This window comes from Lagopus leucura, unplaced genomic scaffold, assembly GCF_019238085.1.
Source record: "Lagopus leucura isolate 7727_CA_CO unplaced genomic scaffold, USGS_WTPT01 Super-Scaffold_100012, whole genome shotgun sequence".
Lineage (NCBI taxonomy): Eukaryota > Metazoa > Chordata > Aves > Galliformes > Phasianidae > Lagopus > Lagopus leucura.
Window position 1 is genome coordinate 18004742 of NW_024962267.1, and position 18778 is coordinate 18023519.

The 18778-nt window shown below is 44.1% G+C and overlaps 1 protein-coding gene across 5 annotated transcripts in view; it reads right to left on the reverse strand.

Annotated features, from left to right (window-relative positions):
* The window catches only part of IKZF2 (IKAROS family zinc finger 2), a 103546-nt gene that overhangs the window by 84171 nt on the left and 597 nt on the right, over nucleotides 1-18778 (reverse strand). For 2 of the 5 annotated variants that reach the window (XM_042874565.1, XM_042874563.1), the window contains exons 2-3: nucleotides 16568-16616; nucleotides 15748-15852 (exon numbers count right to left, since the gene is read on the reverse strand). In XM_042874565.1, the coding sequence (XP_042730499.1) occupies nucleotides 15748-15852; nucleotides 16568-16601 (139 nt within the window). In that variant the 5' untranslated portion in view covers nucleotides 16602-16616. Of the gene's footprint in view, nucleotides 1-15747; nucleotides 15856-16567; nucleotides 16617-18778 lie in introns of those variants that run through there. The other 3 variants (XM_042874564.1, XM_042874562.1, XM_042874566.1) reach the window with 2 other exon arrangements.

Consider the following 18778-nt stretch of genomic DNA (forward strand, 5'->3'; position numbering starts at 1 on the left):
TATCACAGCATATAGAGCATTCTGACTGAGTAGAAACTTATCGCTATCTGCCGGGAAATGGCCAGTTTTCTGTTTCTCCCACTCCAACCACATTACAGCATGGCAAGCAGCTACTGAAAAATACATGCTATTATAAAACAAAGTTTGTCATAGCCACAAGACATACCTCCAGTCAACTTCCATTACATGGACTCCAACTACTGCCCTTAAGACAACACTTAATCCAATGAACAAGTTAATTCATTATTAGAATCCTTTCGTATTATTTTTGTCATAGTACTGAAGCAGCCACAGCACAGACAGAGGCTCTTCAACAGGCAAGACATTCACAAACTCCCCCCACACAAACACTTCCTGCCTGCTGGCCTGCAGTCAAATGTTTCCACAGCTAAGCAACTTAATTTAGGGAAGGTACCCCTGGAAAAGTTGAATAACCACATTACCAAGAGGACTCCCACTGACTTCCAGAGTGGACAGACTGAACCACTGGAGACTGGACACCGCAGAAGTTTGTAAATCATTCTAAAGCAAATAAACTCAAGATCCCAAAGTCTGCACAGGGCACAAGAATGTGGAAGATGCTGTCTGTTAGTGGTTCCCACCCAGTAACATCACTGCCTCCAGCCCATTGTTTAATTTGAGACATTATATAAAGCTGTACCCAGCACACGCTAATGGTCATCTGCAGAAGGGCTGGCTGTGAAGCTCAGCTGCTGGCCCCATCTCTCTGCAAGACACAACCCCTCAGAACAGCCATTTACAGACCTGCTAGGTCCAGCCGGTATCACAGGTCAGCACATATCCAGCCCTATTAAGTTCTTTGCTATGAGTGGTGAGGTGCTGGAACAGCTGCCCAGAGAGGCTGTGGCTGTCCCGTCCCTGGAGGTATTCAAGGCCAGGTTGGATGGGGCCCTGGGCAGCCTGGGCTGGTATTAAATGGGGAGGCTGGTGGCCCTCCATGTGGCAGGGGGTTTGGAGATCCATTAATCCTTCCAACCCAGGCCACTCTGTGATTCTCTTAAAGAACAGCAGAAGCTCCCATGCTTGCTCAGCCATCACCTTCAGTGTGAGACCATGAGCTACACCGGACTAGAGAATTGATACAAGCTAAAAATGCTTTATTTCTTTTTTGTTCTTTATTTAAAAAACCAACCTGACAGAGCAAGGCACGTATTACTCTACTTAAAAATGTATACCTTAAGAATGGTCATCTCTGCTAGAAGGACATGCAGGCCACTTGGCAGTCCTGACATCTTTCAACAGTCTTGTACTCATTTCCCAAAGTGACAGCCCACAAGTCCAGTGCCACTTAAGCACATACAGTTTAAAACGTGGCACACACCGGATTTTCAAGCTCCTGCTGATACCACTGGATTGCAGTTTGCATCAGCGCAGAGCTGCAGTTACACCGCGCTCAGCACCAGGCCCCCTCATACCCAGTGCTGAGTCTCATTGCAAGCAGTGAATAACAATGCTCACAGAAACCAGGCGCAAGAATTTAGGAGGCAAGGCAAACTACTGCTCAGTTGTAAGCCGGCTGTCCCTTCCATGCCTGAAAATTTCATATGCAAACGTAGCCAGTGAACATTCCCCAGAACTTAGCTTTTCACTACCCAGATCTTGCCTCCATGATACAGGTCTGTTCCAATAGGGGTAGAAACTGATTCAGAAGCTCCAACTGGGAGCTGGGGATCAGGTCCCCAGTAATCCCTGATGGAGTTCTTTAGCTACACAGCGCGGGACCAGCACCTTAACTCCCATTTATCTAAAAGGCTACAATTCAATTAGTGCAGCAACTTCTCCCCTTTCCTCACAACCTCCCCTAGCCCAGCACTAGATGTAGCCTCTACACGAAAGCAAAAGCATGGCTAATAAATTTTTTCTACCGAAAAGGTGGCTAGCAAACAAAACAAGAGAAAGAAAGTAGCATTCTCCAAGGTATGCAGACCACAGAAAATAAAAGCAAAGGGCCCAAAGCACAACACTTGCCATCAGCTTCAATTAGCAGCAACGTGGGGTTTGGGAAAACAAGGGCCTCTTCAGAGCTGCTATAGGGCAAAGATGAAATCCCAGAATTAAAAACAAAATCCCCACATGCACATTAATATTCAGAGGCAATTACCTTTCAGCTTAAAGTCAGCCAACATGCATCTTACTACAGCAGCTCTTAAAGCAATCTTGTTTACAATTGGAAATGGATTACATTGTCTCGGCTCCACCTACCCACATAATGCAGAGCAAACTGTCAAACATAAAATTACAAAATGGTTATTGTAAGGTATCCCCCTTCAGCATGAGAATTAATTTGACCCTTTTTATTACTAAATTATTACTCCCACACAAATTTTCCATCACAGATACCTATCAGCGCTGACATTTTTACACCGGCGAGGCATTCTCAGATGAGTATTTTCTTCTTCTCCATCTCAAAGGTGTATTGAGCAGATTTGATGTCAACAGCCTCCTGCAAAGCTAGTTAAAAATCTTTAAACTTTGTACATACAATTAGATGGTGACAAAAAGCATTTGCTTTAAAAAAAGAAATCTACACCGTTTCAGATTCGGAAACAAAATGCCTCACAAGTTAAAGAGATGTCAGTGTGCATTTTTAAGAAAGACCTGCAGATATTTTTCATTACAGCTCTGGCAGGTCCTTCTGATTGTCACCAAGAGATGTGATTTGACACAATGGCCCTGATTAAGAATGTGCTTAAGTCCTATTAAAGCCAATGGGAGTTAATCATCTGTTTAAGAGCTTTGCTAAATCAGGACCAGAACAGGAGATATTTCCAAAAATCTGGGCCTAAATTGAACACGCTAATTAGCTGCACACACCAATTACGTGGTTATGGATGGACCAGTTGTTTAGCATTTACAACAGCACGCTTTGTGCGGAACCATTCAGAAATAAGTTCCAATTATCACTCTGTGACAGGTCCCACAATTAGGCAGTATAACCCATCTATACCATATTCCTCTTAGCTGAAGAAATGTGTTTTGTCTTTGAAATAAATACATCCTTCCATTACTATTTGTCCAAATTACCAAGAGGATCAAGACCTGACCCTGTTGAACTTCACTGCATTTGCAGTGAAGCTATCTGTGCACTCAAGCTTTTTTTTTTGTTTTGTTTTCTTTAAATCACTACTCCTTGCTTACAGAGAATATTCACTCTTGCATTGCAAAATCTAACATTTGCACTCTGTGCTTTCTAACGCTTCAGCCACGTGCTTGGGAAACAAACAAATGGGCACAGGTTTGCATATTCAAGACTGCAGATATCAGCAGTGCATTTCTAGCAAATTGCTGCTCCTTCAGACCAGGAGTTGATAAAATGATGACTATTTCCCTATTTGACATGAAGCGGGATTGCCAAATCTCACTTCCCTGATCATTAGCCTGGTATGCGCTGTTTCTTCTTAGCACCAAGATTTCAGTTAAGTGGCTACAGAAATCTCCATCAAGAGAAGAGGGGAAAAAAAAAGCATTCCAACTTAGAGGAGGCTGAACAGCCATGCCTCTACAAAACAGCTCAGAAATGAGAAGCTACACTGAAAACTATATTTATTAAAACAAACAAACAAAGATCTCATGGCATGTAAGGCAATCTCGCAATTTAAAACTTGACTCATGATTGTGAAAGTTTGGAGTTAGCATGCCAACTTGGTGAGCCATCTGCTCACCAACAATTTATAAATGAGACTGCTGCCAAAGCCACCCGATTACTCAGTTCTAATATTAGTGATGTAACTAAAAACACACTATCAGGATTTTTACATCCCCCCCACGGTGAACCAGGACACACACAAAAAAAACTCGTAGGGAAAAAGTTGAAAAGGAAGATAGGTGAAATATATTTATAGTCAACATTCCCTTCAGGTCTGATTATCAGGAGCATACGAGAGTCCATCCTTCAATACTGCAATTCCCTCTCAATCAACTCAAAACAAATCAGCAGATTATAAATGATGAGAAGAGGTGAATCATGTATTCTGTATCCCGTGTCTATTTCTTAGTTAGTGATTCAAGTGATGGTTTGTTAAAGCACTTAAAAAGCAGCTCAAAACAGTGCTTAATACATTTGGACAAAAGAATATAGCGGGAAATCACGTGTGCGGGCTACCAGGTACACTGCTGATTTTAGTACCAGTGCTGATCTTACTGTTAGAAGAAGGTAGTTTGGAATAAAAACGCTATTTGCTTTAAACAGTTCCTCTCCAATTAAAATTCCAGACTACGTAGTGAAGAATTGCTGAAAATTAATCTACAGTAAATAATCCTTGGGGCAAAAGATACTGTAATGAAACTGCATGGAAAATTACTCACTCATTTTTAAAACATGAGTCACAATTCAGTTTTGTTGGCCTGACACTCCAGATGCATCTCCATGGCGAGCCGGCAGCAAATCCCAAAGCACAGGCAGTATTCCCGTAGCCGTGCTGTAACAGCAATGCCAGGCACAGCACCTCCACTCCTCATCTCCCACCCAACCAGGTCTACCTGCAGCCTGGCCTCCGCCTGCACTGTGTGCAGAGTTAGTTTCTGAGTGCCCTACAGGAGGACGGGAAGCAAAGGGAATCCTAGCAGTATTAATTAAGAGAACAACGGCAGCAATAAGCATCCTGCTTTGTTTTGGAACACCTTACTCCACCACTGCCAAAAGGAGTAGCTTTCAAATCCACGTTCTGAAATTAAATGCATCATCATTACACAATTACCGTTCTAATTAGCCTTCTCAACAACAGATCAGCTTTATTTACAATTAATTTTAGTTAATGAGTTAGTTGTAGTTTTATCTGAAGGATAATTGGGGAGAATTAATAACTGCTCAATCCACACAAAATTTTGATGTTCATATCGTGTACATAATTTTGAGAAATGCTTCTGAACCCTGGCCAACAACCACCAGCTTATTTCCACTATCTGAAAGCAGCCAAAGCTCAGCAAATGTTACCACATTACATTGCAGTACATTAGAGTGTTTACGTATATAATTAGAACTATTATTGTAAACAATGCTCATAATTATAAATTGAAATTTCACCTCCAACTCGTAAGGAAGCTTGCTCCCTTCCAGCACACCTGGCTGCAACAACTACTTCAGGTCCTCTCCTTGCTGGCCCACTGATTCACTCACTGACAGCTGCACAGGGAAGCACTGCAGAAGCCCAGAATTTACAAGGAACTCCCCACCCCATGTGCCAGGCATTCCACACCTCTCATGCCTTTTTCCACATCACTGCAATGAGCCCGAGCCTCTGATGACATTTTAAGTCCAACTGCAAAGAAAGGTATGGGCTTAAAACTATTTTCAGTTATTGATCTACAGATGAAATTTTTCGCTGCAGATTTCCAGCTAGCCTGGGCTTCCTCTGAGGTAAGAGGGATCTTGTGGGCCAGAGAGCAGGAAGTTTCTTGCCCTGGAAGGAGGGCTCAGATGGATTTTGCAAGAACCTCTTCCCCTAGGGCACGGGGCAGCATTGCTCCAGGCTATTTTCAAAACCAAGTCCCACCGCAGAAAGGGCTGCACTTGGGACATGAATACTTCACAGAGCATTGTTATAGATTATTTCCTGGAACACACTGGTTTGGATTTGAATACATATGTGATATATATTTACTACAGCAAAAATCTCACTGCTATCGATTTCTCTGTAAATATTTAATGGTTAGCAGTCACAAGCTAAATTTAAATAACAATAGCACTAATGACATTAAAGCTTTTCATTCTTTCCGAAAGCACGAGGAAAAAAGCAAATATCTTCATACAGCATTTTAACATTTTCAGAGCAGTAAGACAGCAACCTGAAACCATGCTGCATGCTGATAGACTGAGTCATGTCTGGTCTCACAGCGAGGTGATCCCACACAAGCATCTACCAAGAAGCAGGTCTTGTGAGGAGCAGACATCACAGACCCTGCCTTCCAACCTTTTTCCCCATGCAGCAGATCCTTTGACATTTAAGCAGAGCGGTGCTTGGTAGCTTGCCCTTCAGCGGAGACCAAATTCACATCTCTTCCCTTTTTCTGGATTCCTAAGAGTTGCATGACTGTAATATTTGTCAAGCCTGCACATCTCTGTTGTGTCGGACCGAAACTCCCCCCAAGTGCCTTCCCCTTGCATTCACACACATCACACGTGCACAGGCTTGTCACAAACCAAGCCTGGACACATTTGCAGATTTTTTCCCCACCAGCTGCCAGCCTCCCCTACCTGGTGCTGCTTACTTTGCTGACAGCTGACTGGTGATAGCATTTATACCCTGAGCACAGGCTGGCTTGGGATTCATACACGAGCACATGGGATTTTGAAGAAATAAAGACCTTGTGCAACTGACAGAACACAGATTTCAGAGAATGCAAGAGTGAACTCAGACAGTTCTCACAGCCTGCCAGTGTCACGCACTACTGACCCTTGGCTACACAAATGGCACATCGTTCTTCTGAACTCAAGAGCCACCTATAATCTGACATTTTAAAGCACACACACACACACACAAATGATGAAGCTGACTGCCTCCCACCTATAGGAGCTGAATTCATACTAATTCCTCTAATTTATCTCCACCTCTTCAGCCTGTAATTTTGTTCACCCATTTGTATCTCTTAAACAGGCACGCTTTGTGAAGCTCTGCAAGATTTATTGCTGAAAAGGCATGATATAATGAGGAGATATTATTACATTAAATTCTATAAGAATAGATTATCCAAAGGATAACACCTAACAGTGATGGGGAGAAAGGGCTGTGTGTTCCAGCTAGAGAAAATTCTCAAACAGAGAGCATCTCCTAGCACAGATGGTTCCATGCAGCTGATGGAGATGTACCTATCCTACCCAGGAACCATCTGTGCCAGTGCAAGGTTAAAACACCTGGTAAAGACGACCCACTTTGGGGAGATAGAACCACTATTACATACATTCGTGTCTACACTATGTGTGTATTTGAAGAACGATGAGGATTAAGGGATGGTGTGAACACAAGGCACAGAGGTGCATTCCAAAATATTTCAGTTCATGGGAAAATGGGGGCCAGATGATGACAGACTTGGAGATGCAGAGAGAGGCCCCTCAGCGCAGTGCTGAGCATGCAGTACAGGAGCCTTAACCCGCGACAGACAGAAGAGGTACACACAGCTGCTAATGATTCACGCCTGCCACCCTTCTGAAGGCATTACCTGCACAAAGCAAAACGTACACTGCAGCATAGCAATTTCTCAGGAAATCATGAGATATGTCTAAAAGACAAAAACAAAAAAACACCACAACAAACCAAACCCCATTCTCTTTTTCCTACTCCTTCTCCCCAAACCGTACAGCGAACCCAGATATGGTCTTGAACCTGCAGGCTCTTTCCTGGAAGCTTTCAAACCATCCATGACTTCAAGAGAACAGTCACTCTTCCTCGGATGAATAGACCTCATATCTCTTCTGTGTAAAAAGACTCACTGTTTTCATACAGAGTTGACTTCTTTCATTTTCAAATACGGGAATTCACACCATTCTGTCTGCTTCTCTCTGGACAGGAGCAAGTATTGATATTTAACTCATGCTGCTGGAGTTCAGAGAGTACCCAGGTACGGTGACCAAAACCTCTCTTGGTTTGTGTTTTACAGATACACCGGTAGCTAAGAGAGCACATTTACTCACTGAATTACTCATAATTTGTCCAGAGACTAAGTTAGACACTAGGACAGTAAGTGTGAATTCTCATTGTTCATACAAACATTCCCATGGCAAGAAGTGATTATTAAAAAAAAAAAAAGTTCTGTGGATTTGGGCATAACACAAGCTTCTCCAGCCAGCTTTCTGTGCCACTCACCAACTTGACTTCCATGGGCCAAAGGATCAGATACCCCCCCGAGAAAAACAGGACAGCATCCCTTCTTTCTGATATAATTAGGATGCTGGGAGGAATGCAGCAGAAACACAGCTAATAAGCAGCTGAGAAGCCCTCAGCCTATTGCTGAGCACAGATATCTTTAGGATAATACTTTTTTTTTTCTTATTCAAGTGGGAGAGAGCAAAGGGGACACATGGCAAAGTATTCCTCATCAGAAACTCAGACTTAGTAATATACGGACTTTTACAGGTAAAACATCGCCTCGGTTTTAAGCCCTCCCCAGATCTACCATAGGCTGGAGATTAAGTGTGCCCTGTCTTTCTTCCTTACATGTGAAGAAATCTCATTTAAAAAAAAAAAAAAAAAGTAATAGAGAGGACAGGAAGATAAGGTGGCGATTCGTTGTGCTTCACTGTGTCTTGCCTACTTTGGAAACTGCTGCAGACTTCTGCCCCCAGGACAAAGGGCTGTCAAGCAGCACCAAGACACAGCTGGGACTTTTATCTTCATTGCATAAGGCTGTGGCAAGGAGAGTAGAGCCAAATCCTCACAGTACCTCCTCCAGCCCAGTGACGGTGAGGGAAAGAACATCAAGATTATCATTATCATTAGTCCCTTTCTCTCTGCCCTACTGCAGTAGCTATGCTCACACCCAGGACAGCCACGCAAGTGCTAGCAACACTGACTGACTTCCAGCCACCTGCAGGTGTCTCCCACAAGGGGATCTGACTGGTACCTGTGGCTTCATTGCAAAGCATCCATAAGCACACCAGAGGAGCTCTGAGAGAGGTTCACGGCCTCTCTTCACACGTGAAGGCAGAGCAATTACATTTATATTGTTGCTCTGAACTAAAGAGCAAGCACAACGCACACAGCGTACCACCTCCGCACTCTGCTTGGCCATACCAGAGCAGCCACCAGAGTAATGGAACATCAACCCAAAAACCAGAAAGCAGAGCCAAAAAACAAAGGTACTGAAGAAGCAAAAGTTAGTGAAAAAACAACAGCAAAACAGGAGGTTCTGGTTCACTCTAGATGACTTATCTGCACACAAATAAGGGGAAAATAAATAAATAAATAAATAAATAAATAAAAAAATCAACCCCATGCTTTACCAGGAATAGCATCACTGGTTTTCCAACACACTCCAGTGTCCTAGCTGTAACACTGCTTGCAGGTGACCCTGCCAGCCAGGGAACGCTCACTGCAGGAGCTTCTGCCAATGTCACTCTGCTTCTGAGGGATTAGAGCTCTCCAGAGCCACGGGTTGACACAGCACTGCCAGCAGGAGCCCAGAATGTAGGGCTGGCTCCAGATCAAGGCCACGTTTTGCTGTGTGGTGTAAATAGGGGGCTGTTAGCATACAGACCTGGTAATGCTCAGCTGGGTGAGAAGAGTTAAAAAATTACAGCTGCTCTAATGCAATCATACCAAAATAAGGTGCTTTAGGACTACCACAGCATCTCCTGTGTGAGACAGGAAATAAGCTACACTGGTATTAAAGTATTGCTGTACATGTATGATCGTGGGGCTGTAGGAATTAAATGTTCAAGAAAACCTTAGCAACTTTTCCCAAAGTCCAACACATGCCATCCAAATCCAAGTGATATGTGGCCTCTGTGATTAGGGGGGAAAAAAAGCAACACAAAAACATGAAAGGACTCCCTTACAACAACAAGAGTTGGGGAAGAAAACCTGGCCTCCTGTCACCTAGCTCTGAGCCACATCTGCCAAGCTTCACTGCTTTTCAGCAGTAACCACAGCTGTGCTTCCTTCCATTGAGATGCAGCACACTGCTGCTGGGACTCCAAACAAGTCCATGCATGTAGGCAGGGGACAACTTGCCACAGCATGGGCACAGCACCACGGGCTGGTAACAGGCCTCATCACAATTGAAAGCAGCAGCAATGTGTTCTCCTAAATCTTCTGCAGAGGTGCCTCAAGGCAGACCTCCCGTAAGGAGTTTCATTCACCACAGCATACTGAAGTAAAAGCAGAAGACGGTTGTCTTTTCCTCTTGGCTAGAATTAACATCACTCCAAGACTCCCTTTTTGCAGTGCTTGCCCTCACTAAAGCACGGGGACAACACAGGCAGCTGCCTTTCCACTAAGAAAGCCCAGCCCTGAAAACACACATTTGGCTGGAGAACGAGGAGAGCCAATGGCCCACAGGAAAATAGGGAAAAAAAGGTTTAAAATCTGATTACTGGAGAGAAAACACTCCTCAATTTCAATATAAGCAGGACCTTCACGAAGATCTGGAAAATGAAAGACAGAACACTCTGTAAGTGGTATCCAGCACTACAGCTGCTGACACAGGGCTGCTTCAAGGAAGACAAGGATTGCTCTTTTTGTTGGCGTGTCTGAAAAGGAACCAAAATTCCATAAGCAAATACTGAAAACATGCTGACTCCACAGCTACCAAGAGCAATGAGTGTTGTAACAGGGTGTGTACCAAGGAAAGTTAACTGAACCTGACAGTCCCAGAAAATAAGAGAAGCTCCCTAAGAAAGGTGTGTGCAGCAACAAAGCTCTGGCAGGTGACCTCTCAAGAGAGTTCCATCAGAATGAATAAAACCTATTTAATGAGATTAACTGATCGGTTCACTCCACCCTCATTATAACACTCACCAAAAGGGAGGAATGTTTTTACAACCAAGTACCTGATTCCATTGGGAATGCCTGAGACACACTGACATCAAATACAAAAAAAAAATAATACAATAACCACACTGCTGCTGCAACTACTTAGTGTTCATCTACATGCAACTTGTATCATGGGAACTGTTTCAAGATTGTAACCATCCCAATGTGAAGGATCTGATGTGATGTGGATTAACATAAAAGCAAGAGGCATCCCAGCAAATATATATATATATATATATATATATATATATTTTTCTAATTAAATCTGTACAACAACTCTGCAGAACTTCAGCTGCTTATGTGTGGATGAAAATTTGAAGTCTGGTCGTCACCTCATCTTTCTTCCCCCTCCTTAAGCTTCAAAAAAAGCAATTCTCAGTGTATCTGAGGTTAAAAGACTAAATTAAAGAAAACTCTCCTGCAAGCATCAAAGTCACTTGCTTCTTCCATTTCTCTGCCACACTGAGTTCATCTCTTACACCTTAGCTCACCGCCCTGCAACCTGTGAAATGATTGGTACATCTGTATTTAGGCAGCACCATGAAATTCCACAGCTGAGCTCTCTAAACATCGCACTGACAAGGTAGGGAAGCCAGATGAGAAGGGCTGCAGGACTTCAGTATAGACTGACAGAAGTCCACATCCCAGCACTGAGGCAAAGATATCCGAGATGCTCTGCCTATCCTACTCCTTAAACTTGGGGCAAAAGAGACCCCTCAGCATCACGAGGTAATCCAGTCCAAGTTTTTAGCACCATATGCAGTGTTTCACACTCTGCAGATATTTGGAAGAACTGGAGACCTGAATCTGCACTTATGAGCGCCACAGCCAGGCTGCCAGAATTCTTCATGCACCAGTGCATGTGTCAGGGAGTAACTGCTGCAAAGCACCAACATGTTTCTCCCTGCAGCCCAGTCCAGCCAGCCCCAACCACCACAACTAAAGAAAAGCCTCAAGCAGAGGCTCAGCCTCAGTCACCTCATGCACAGAAAAAGCACATATTGAGCCAAAAAGAAATCCAAAATCAAGTCCAGCCTTACTTGCCTCGGCCACAGATTCTGAAGATGGCAAGGCTCGTTTGGTGCCTAGCTGAGGCACGAAGCAATCTCTGATCTTATGCAGTTTCATTCCCAAAGACAGACGCCCAAGTTAGGTTTCTTTATACATGCAGATGCGTACCACCACTGTGTCAGCACCGCAAAACATTCCACTCACAGCAGCTCATATGGCAGCGAGCAATTGAAAAATGAAAGTAATCAAGGAAGACTGAGGATTCTGAAGCTACAAAAAGTCAGAAGAGTGTCACTGTCAGTCCAGCAGCCTATCAAAGTGCCAGGAATATGCTATTGGCCACTTCTTAGCATAACCTTGCCTGAGTCCTCTTACCAGACTCAGACCTTAAATACAGTTACAGAAATCACTGACACTTGACACGGCTGTCCCAACAGTGCAATCATTCCCCACCATGAAGTAAATGGAATCACCTCATTACTTTTCTCATTTGAGTCAGCCAAAGTATTTTCTTAATAAATTATCTCATAACTTGCCAATGCTTCTGAACTATTATAAACACATCTTGAAAGCGTACCACAATTTTAATCAGTTTCAAACATCAGATGTGGGGTTTGATACTTAAAATTGTTCTGACTCCATTTCGTTTAAGGGCTCCTTTTGTCTATGAAAGCAGAGATAAGAAAGTTATCTAGGACATTCACTGTAAAGTCTCTCATTTAAGAGCAAGCCTCCTCTGTCACTGACTGCTGTTACTTCCCATAGGACACCAGCCAAGCGGTCCTAGAGAAGCAGCCTTCACCCCACACACAGTGACCACTTGGTATCAGGACAACCAACCAACGTGTGCCCATGCAGCCTCAAAGGGGGGATGCTCTTCTAAGCCAGTGTTAATCTCCAGGGGAAAAAGAATACCTAATAACTACAGAAAGAACTTAGCGTGGTATTTTGAGGAGGTGGCTGGAAATTATTTCTTTTAGGAGCTTCTTTTATAATGATTCCCCATCAGCTTTTAAATTAGCACGCCGGTTCCTATTCTGAGTTTCCACATCACCTGCAACCTGGTCCTGTTGGCTTCAGTGAGCGCTAAATTGACTCCCCTGAACTCTGCAGGGTCCAGAAAATGGCTTCAGGCCACACAGCAAACCATTCAGCACCAACACGGAGTTAATAGAGCAGGCCTTAGATACCCATCGCCAAGCATCACCCATCAAAAGCGTTCCCCCACAGAAGCTCTAAACAAAATCCAGACCTCCAGATCTGAGGCTATATAAACAGATAATCCCTAATCAGCAGGCATGGCACTTATTTGTCTTTTGCCGTAGAAGAAAGCCAGATGATCTATCAACCTATTCACTTTGACTATTTACACGTATTTTAAATCTTTGCTTACATAAAACTACAATGAAGTATTTTAGAGCAGAGCATCTGCCAACATACATACAGTATTCTGCTGAAGGCAGATGCGTACCGTAAGGTGCATGTAAGATCATTAGTTAGCTATGACAGGTGATTTGCTGTGATTTATCTTTCAGGATCACCTCATTCACAAGGAAAATGGAGCGTCAGCCCCATCTATAACCTATACATGCAGTCTAGATACTTGAAAATGATAATAGGTTAGAGGATGCAGCAGACAACTCTCCAACACGAGCCAAAATACTTAACCTGAAACCTTTTGGAACAGAACCCAAAAGCATCAGTAGCCCAGCCAGAACTCCTACTAACATGGAATTGCCAGGGGCTAATGAACACAAAACTCTTTACCTAACGCATAATTTTACTGTTGCTGGGAGAGCACTGCTCAGTCGTTTCGGTACAGATCCAAGAAATTTGCTTCTTATGGTTTTGTCTCTGTTTGAGGCAGACACAAATTAAAGCTAAATTAAGAGCTGTGGCTCAAAATGAGTCAACGGAACACAGGAACAAAGGTCAGAATGCAGCTCTCTACCCTGCAGGTGCATATCCTGGGCACACGGCGAAACGGGGCCATCCGCTCCCTTGGGACAGCTGGCAACAGAGCCAGGACTGAAACATGTCAGGCTGGAGCTGAGCGGATATGGATCAATCAGCAAACCCTACCCAGGTGGAACGGTGTGCCCCGGGTTTCACTATAGCAGCAGGCCAGCAGCAAAGCAGCAACTCTGCTAGAAATTAAACCGTGCTCAACACTACATTTCCTCTGCTTACAGCACATCGCTACTTCATGGGCCTCCTCACAGCACTGCAGCAGGATGGACAGTGGCTCAGTCCAGCAACAGCAGCTGAACTTGCACGTCGTATTACCACCAGCCATTCCACCTCACCTTCCCACATCTAAACAGGCTTCTGGCTCCCCACGCATCAGGCTGAAAGCTCTGAAGTACAGCCTGCTGATTCAGCCTAGGCAAGCTAGCTTCAAGACTGGACCAAAAAACTTTAGTGAACCATCTTCGCAGCTGCCACAAAAGCCAACAACCCGTAATCAAAACCTTCCATGCTTAAGACAAACTGCCTCCCTCCAAAACATTCCTGTGCCTGCAAAGAATATAAGAGACAACAAGTTGCAGAAGCTCTAGCTACGCGTGGCTTAAGAACCCCAGATAGAGCCCCTCGTTTCTCCAGCAGCAACGCGTGTTTAACGCAAAGCCAGCAGGGATGAAAGCAATTGAGACACCTGTGAGATACCACAAAACACATTTGAAAGAAAGATCATCATGTGTGTTGCACAAACTAACAACGCTTAAAAATTGCTCAAACGTTAACAGGACGAACGTGAGAATATTGAATATGTTCAAGTACTTTTGCATGACTTCATCCTGGACCTTTTTATTCCCTAATTTGACTTCGGTTTTTAGTCTAGATTATAAAGAAGATTTAAAACAGGGAGCTTTTTTCCCCTTCCAATGAAGCCTTCCCATTAATAAAAAGGAAACAAAGAAAATGAAGAAAGTGAGTAGTAAAACTTTTACAACATAATAAAATATATCAGAATCCCATTGCAACAGCATTGGAATTGTCTGAAGATGCTGAATTATGATAGGTTGTCATATAAAGTTCAGTCCAGAGTATTAGCAATCATACTCTCCAGCAACATGCATATAATTGGGAGATCTTCGTAATAACCCTCAGTTTTAAAGGCTCATAAAAACTGTGCTTTACTCATAATTTGCAAGACGAAAGAAGAAATTCTTAAAGGCAAGGAACGTCTTTCTCTCAACAAGGAAGAGTCGGAAGGCAATACACCACGTCCTTAAAGCAGGCAACCCTAAATACTCGCTTTCTCTATAGTGATTTTTGGTGAAAATACTATACAGTCAGTTTAAAAAGATACACAAGATACATCCATCTCTATAGCATACACCCTAGAAAGATAATTAGTATCACGCAGCACAGAGAGGAACCCTCTGAAAGTATGTTGTAAGCAGCACCTGCCACGTTATATTTTAATGCAAGTACTGAGGGACTCTAAGGTAAAGACCTCAATGCAACCTTGTAACTCAAAGTAAACACACAAAAAGGAAAAGATGCTAGTTCTATGAATCCTGTATCAAATAGATTTATTCACCTGCGTACTACCATGTGAAAAACAACTGTAAACATCCTGTGAGCACTGGACGCTCTCAGTATCCCAAATCTCTTCACATTTTCTGTTTCCTCCTCGACACTCTCAATCAAGATCCTCTCACTGCATTAGCGAGTCAACTGCAGAGTGCCATAAACTCCCCATTATCCCAGCCATCTCTGGAGTCGCCAAAGCAAAGCTCAGGTAATGAATAGGATGCTGAAAGTTCTGAATGGTAACAGTAAAATACAACCTGCCTTCAAACCCAGATATTTCAACTTGATACTTTTACCAGAGTAAAGCCTTTTCGTAAATAAGAAGTGTTTGTTTTCAAATAAAGTCGCTTCAAGCTGCTTCTGGAAGCACAGTAAACAGTAAAAATAACGCAACAACAATTTCCATTTGGATTGCAAAACCCGATGAAACAAAACAAAACCAGCACACGTCAAACTCAGAGTTTTCCTACCTGGAACAGGTAAGGACCAGCTCTCAAATGCCACTTGGGGATAGTTCAGACTGGTAATCCCGTTCATGGCTAGATGAGACACCAGCACGAACGAGAAAACAGAACAAGCAGTCTACCCTGTTCCTTCTCTTCTTTTACTGGCAAAGCTTACAGAAGCGGGTAAGACCAGGAAAGCGAGCCGAGGACCCCAACTAACCCAAAAACGCTGCCAGAGAGAAACACGTTTAAAAGAGACTTACTGCTTGCCACGTGACTTGGTGAGGTATGCTGCCCATTGGGTGTACTTGAGGTGAGGTCAATAGCCATGCTGGAGTGCTCCCTTTCGGGTGAAAGCTCATTGTCACCTGCTTTCACAAAATAAGTCGCCCGTAAGTTTCCATCCCAGCAAAGCAACCCGATGATTAACAACTATGCCTTGCCAGCTCCCTGCACCCCTGTTTGCCTTCCCTTTGCTAGGGGAGCCTTCCAAAGCCTGTGAACACCAGATTCTCAGTGGCCAGAAAGAAATACTTGACGGACTGATTTTAAGAGCTCCCTCAAACCTCCCATCACCAGTCTTTCACAGACAGCCTTAACAAAAATCTTGGTCCAACTGCTTTGTTTCCTCAGAAATTAGTACTACTTCTCCATTTACAAACACTGAGGATAGCAGGAGACTGAATTCCTACTTTGCAGGACAGACCTTCCCCCCCTGGAGCCTTTGGTCAGCTGACAGTTAAACAATGCTCTCAAAAATAAGACATTTTGCCCTAACACAGAAAGCAGGAGAAACGCACAGCAAAAAGCAAGGAAAGTTGCTGGTTCTGAAAATGAGTGCTCTCTCTCACAAAGTTCATTCATCCTCAGCAAATACTTGAACTGCGAGGTGCTCACTCACACACCCATACCCACACGTCTTTCAGTCACACACAAAGCTTATGTTTAAATGCCATTAATTCAGTGGCATCTGACAGCAAAGACCATACAGAAGGAAGCTAAAGTTTCAGGCGCCCGCATTACAGAAAGATAGCGGGGAGAGAAGAAAGTGCTATAGAATAATCAAATAAAACGACTACTTACATGTTATATATCCATCAGCAGCCTCTGCTTCCATAGTCAAAGTGCAGTGCTGCAAGGCAGAAAAGTACACCCTCAAAGACACCTGTCAGTATCAACCATTAAACGATTAAACTTACTTAGAGCCCTGAGTAGTTATACCCATTTTGCTGCTGTTGCAACCATTGCCTAGAGAAACACAAGCGTAGTGCATGCGCTCGCTTGCAAATCACTGAGCCCTCCCTGCAAAGGATCTGAGAAATCCTGCTGACCCTTGGGCAGGCTGTGCTGGGATCTTCTCGGTCTGACCAAAACCTTCACTGTTCCCCACTCGCCGTTTTTACCTGATTTTAGCTTCCCCACTCCGAGTTTCCACTTGTCTCTTTGAAGCAGGGATTGTAACGCTTTACGAATTATCAGCTCTCTCAGCCAGAACAGACCTGCAGGAGTTGGCACTACTAACAATCGCTCTTTTCTCACCTACTCCAGGAGACTGGGCTCTGCCCTAACCAAAACAAACCCCTCGGTGCCCCTTACAGACCGCTGCCACCAGCCCTCGCCTCACACCAGCCCCTCACAGCAGCACACACACCTGTACACACACCTGTTCCTCCTCACCTCGCTGATCTGCCCCAACACGGGGCCCAACACGGCACTTAATGCTCCCAGGCCATGCATTTTGTGGCATGAAGCAATCTTAAAGTTTCTGGAAGCGCTTTGCTGACACAGAACAAGCTATTACTTTCCAGAAACCCAAGTAACTGTATAGAATGACACCCCCTAGCTATCATTTGATATATATTGAGGGGGAAAAAAAAAGAAAAAAAATAAGGAGACAGAAAGGAATCAATAATCTTAACTATGTTCTTTTAACTGGAAAAGTTAAGAAACCAACATGACCAGAGGAGAATTTTATTTCCTCTCTCCCTCCCCGGCCTCTTTTTTGCCTTTAGTTTCAAAACTCTCACTGCACCAGGCAGCTAAATTATTCACAATGAGCCATTTCTGTATTGATCGCCAAGTATATTTAGCCCTGGCTCCTGGAATTTCTCCATTACTTACTGGAAAACAGGCAGCTTCACTTCTTGTCTCCAAAACCACTTCCCTCCCCCTCCTTCAACTCGCTTTCCTCCCGCCTTTCCCCCAATAAATAAATACTTTTCTCTGTGTTCTTCTTTGGTATAAAGCAGATCAAATTCCCAAGGCATTCAGTACATAACACTTAAATTTCAACCTGCCTGGCTGCTACCAAACTCTCTACAGTGACTGATTTTTCCACATGACTTTAAAAGCAACAACAACAACAACAAAAAAACCCACACACACAAAAAATCCCTAAAAAGTTTCCAAAGCGGGCAAGCTGCTTCCTCAAGCCCTCCCAAATTACCTTCTCTTCCCCCTAGTCCAGGTAGGCAGGCACACACTGAGTAAAGAGAGAGGCATCAGAAGCAACAGGGAAAGAGCACCCCAGCCAATGGAGTGAAGGAAAGAAACGGGAGGAAGGGAGGAGGAAGACAAAAAAAAAAAAAAAAAAAATAAAAAATAAAAAAAAATAAAAATAAAAAAGGCACAGAACCATCCGTAACCTAAATTAAAGCACCGTTTGGGGTGGGCTTTTCTTCTCTCTCTTTTTTTTTTTTTTTTTTTTTTTTTTTGTTTGTTTGTTTGTTTTTTATTATTTCTTAAAAGTGGAGAAAGGGGAAGGAAAGAAAAGTTTGCTCCCCGTTTTCAGGCTGTGATGGGGAATCCCGGCGGTTCGGCCTTTCAGCCGGGGAGGGGGCAGAAAGGAGAGACGCCGCAGACACGGAGAGGTGGGGAAAGTTGGAAGAAGGAGAAGAGGGGAGGTGGGGGCCAGGCGGCCGCCCCGGCACTTACAGGTGGGGCATGCGGAGCCGGGCAGCGCGGGATGAGCCGGCGGGAGAGCCGCTCAGGAATGGCACATACTTTCAAGGAAGATGAAGAACAAAAAGGGAGAGAGGGAGGGAGGGAGGAAGAGAGAGAGAGAGAGAGAGAGAGAGAGAGAAAGGGAGGGAGGAAGGGAGGAAGGGAGGGAGGTCAGCCGGTGCTACAGCAATGCGATTAACCAGCAGAGAGAGAGAGAGAAAAACTTGATCCACCGGTTCCTTCCGAATCGGCACGGCAACCGGAGCGGGGGGGCTCGGGCGGCAGCGCACCGCCGGGCGGGCAGCCTAGGCCAACTTCCCGAAGCCGTTCCGGTACCCCCCCTCCCCCCCC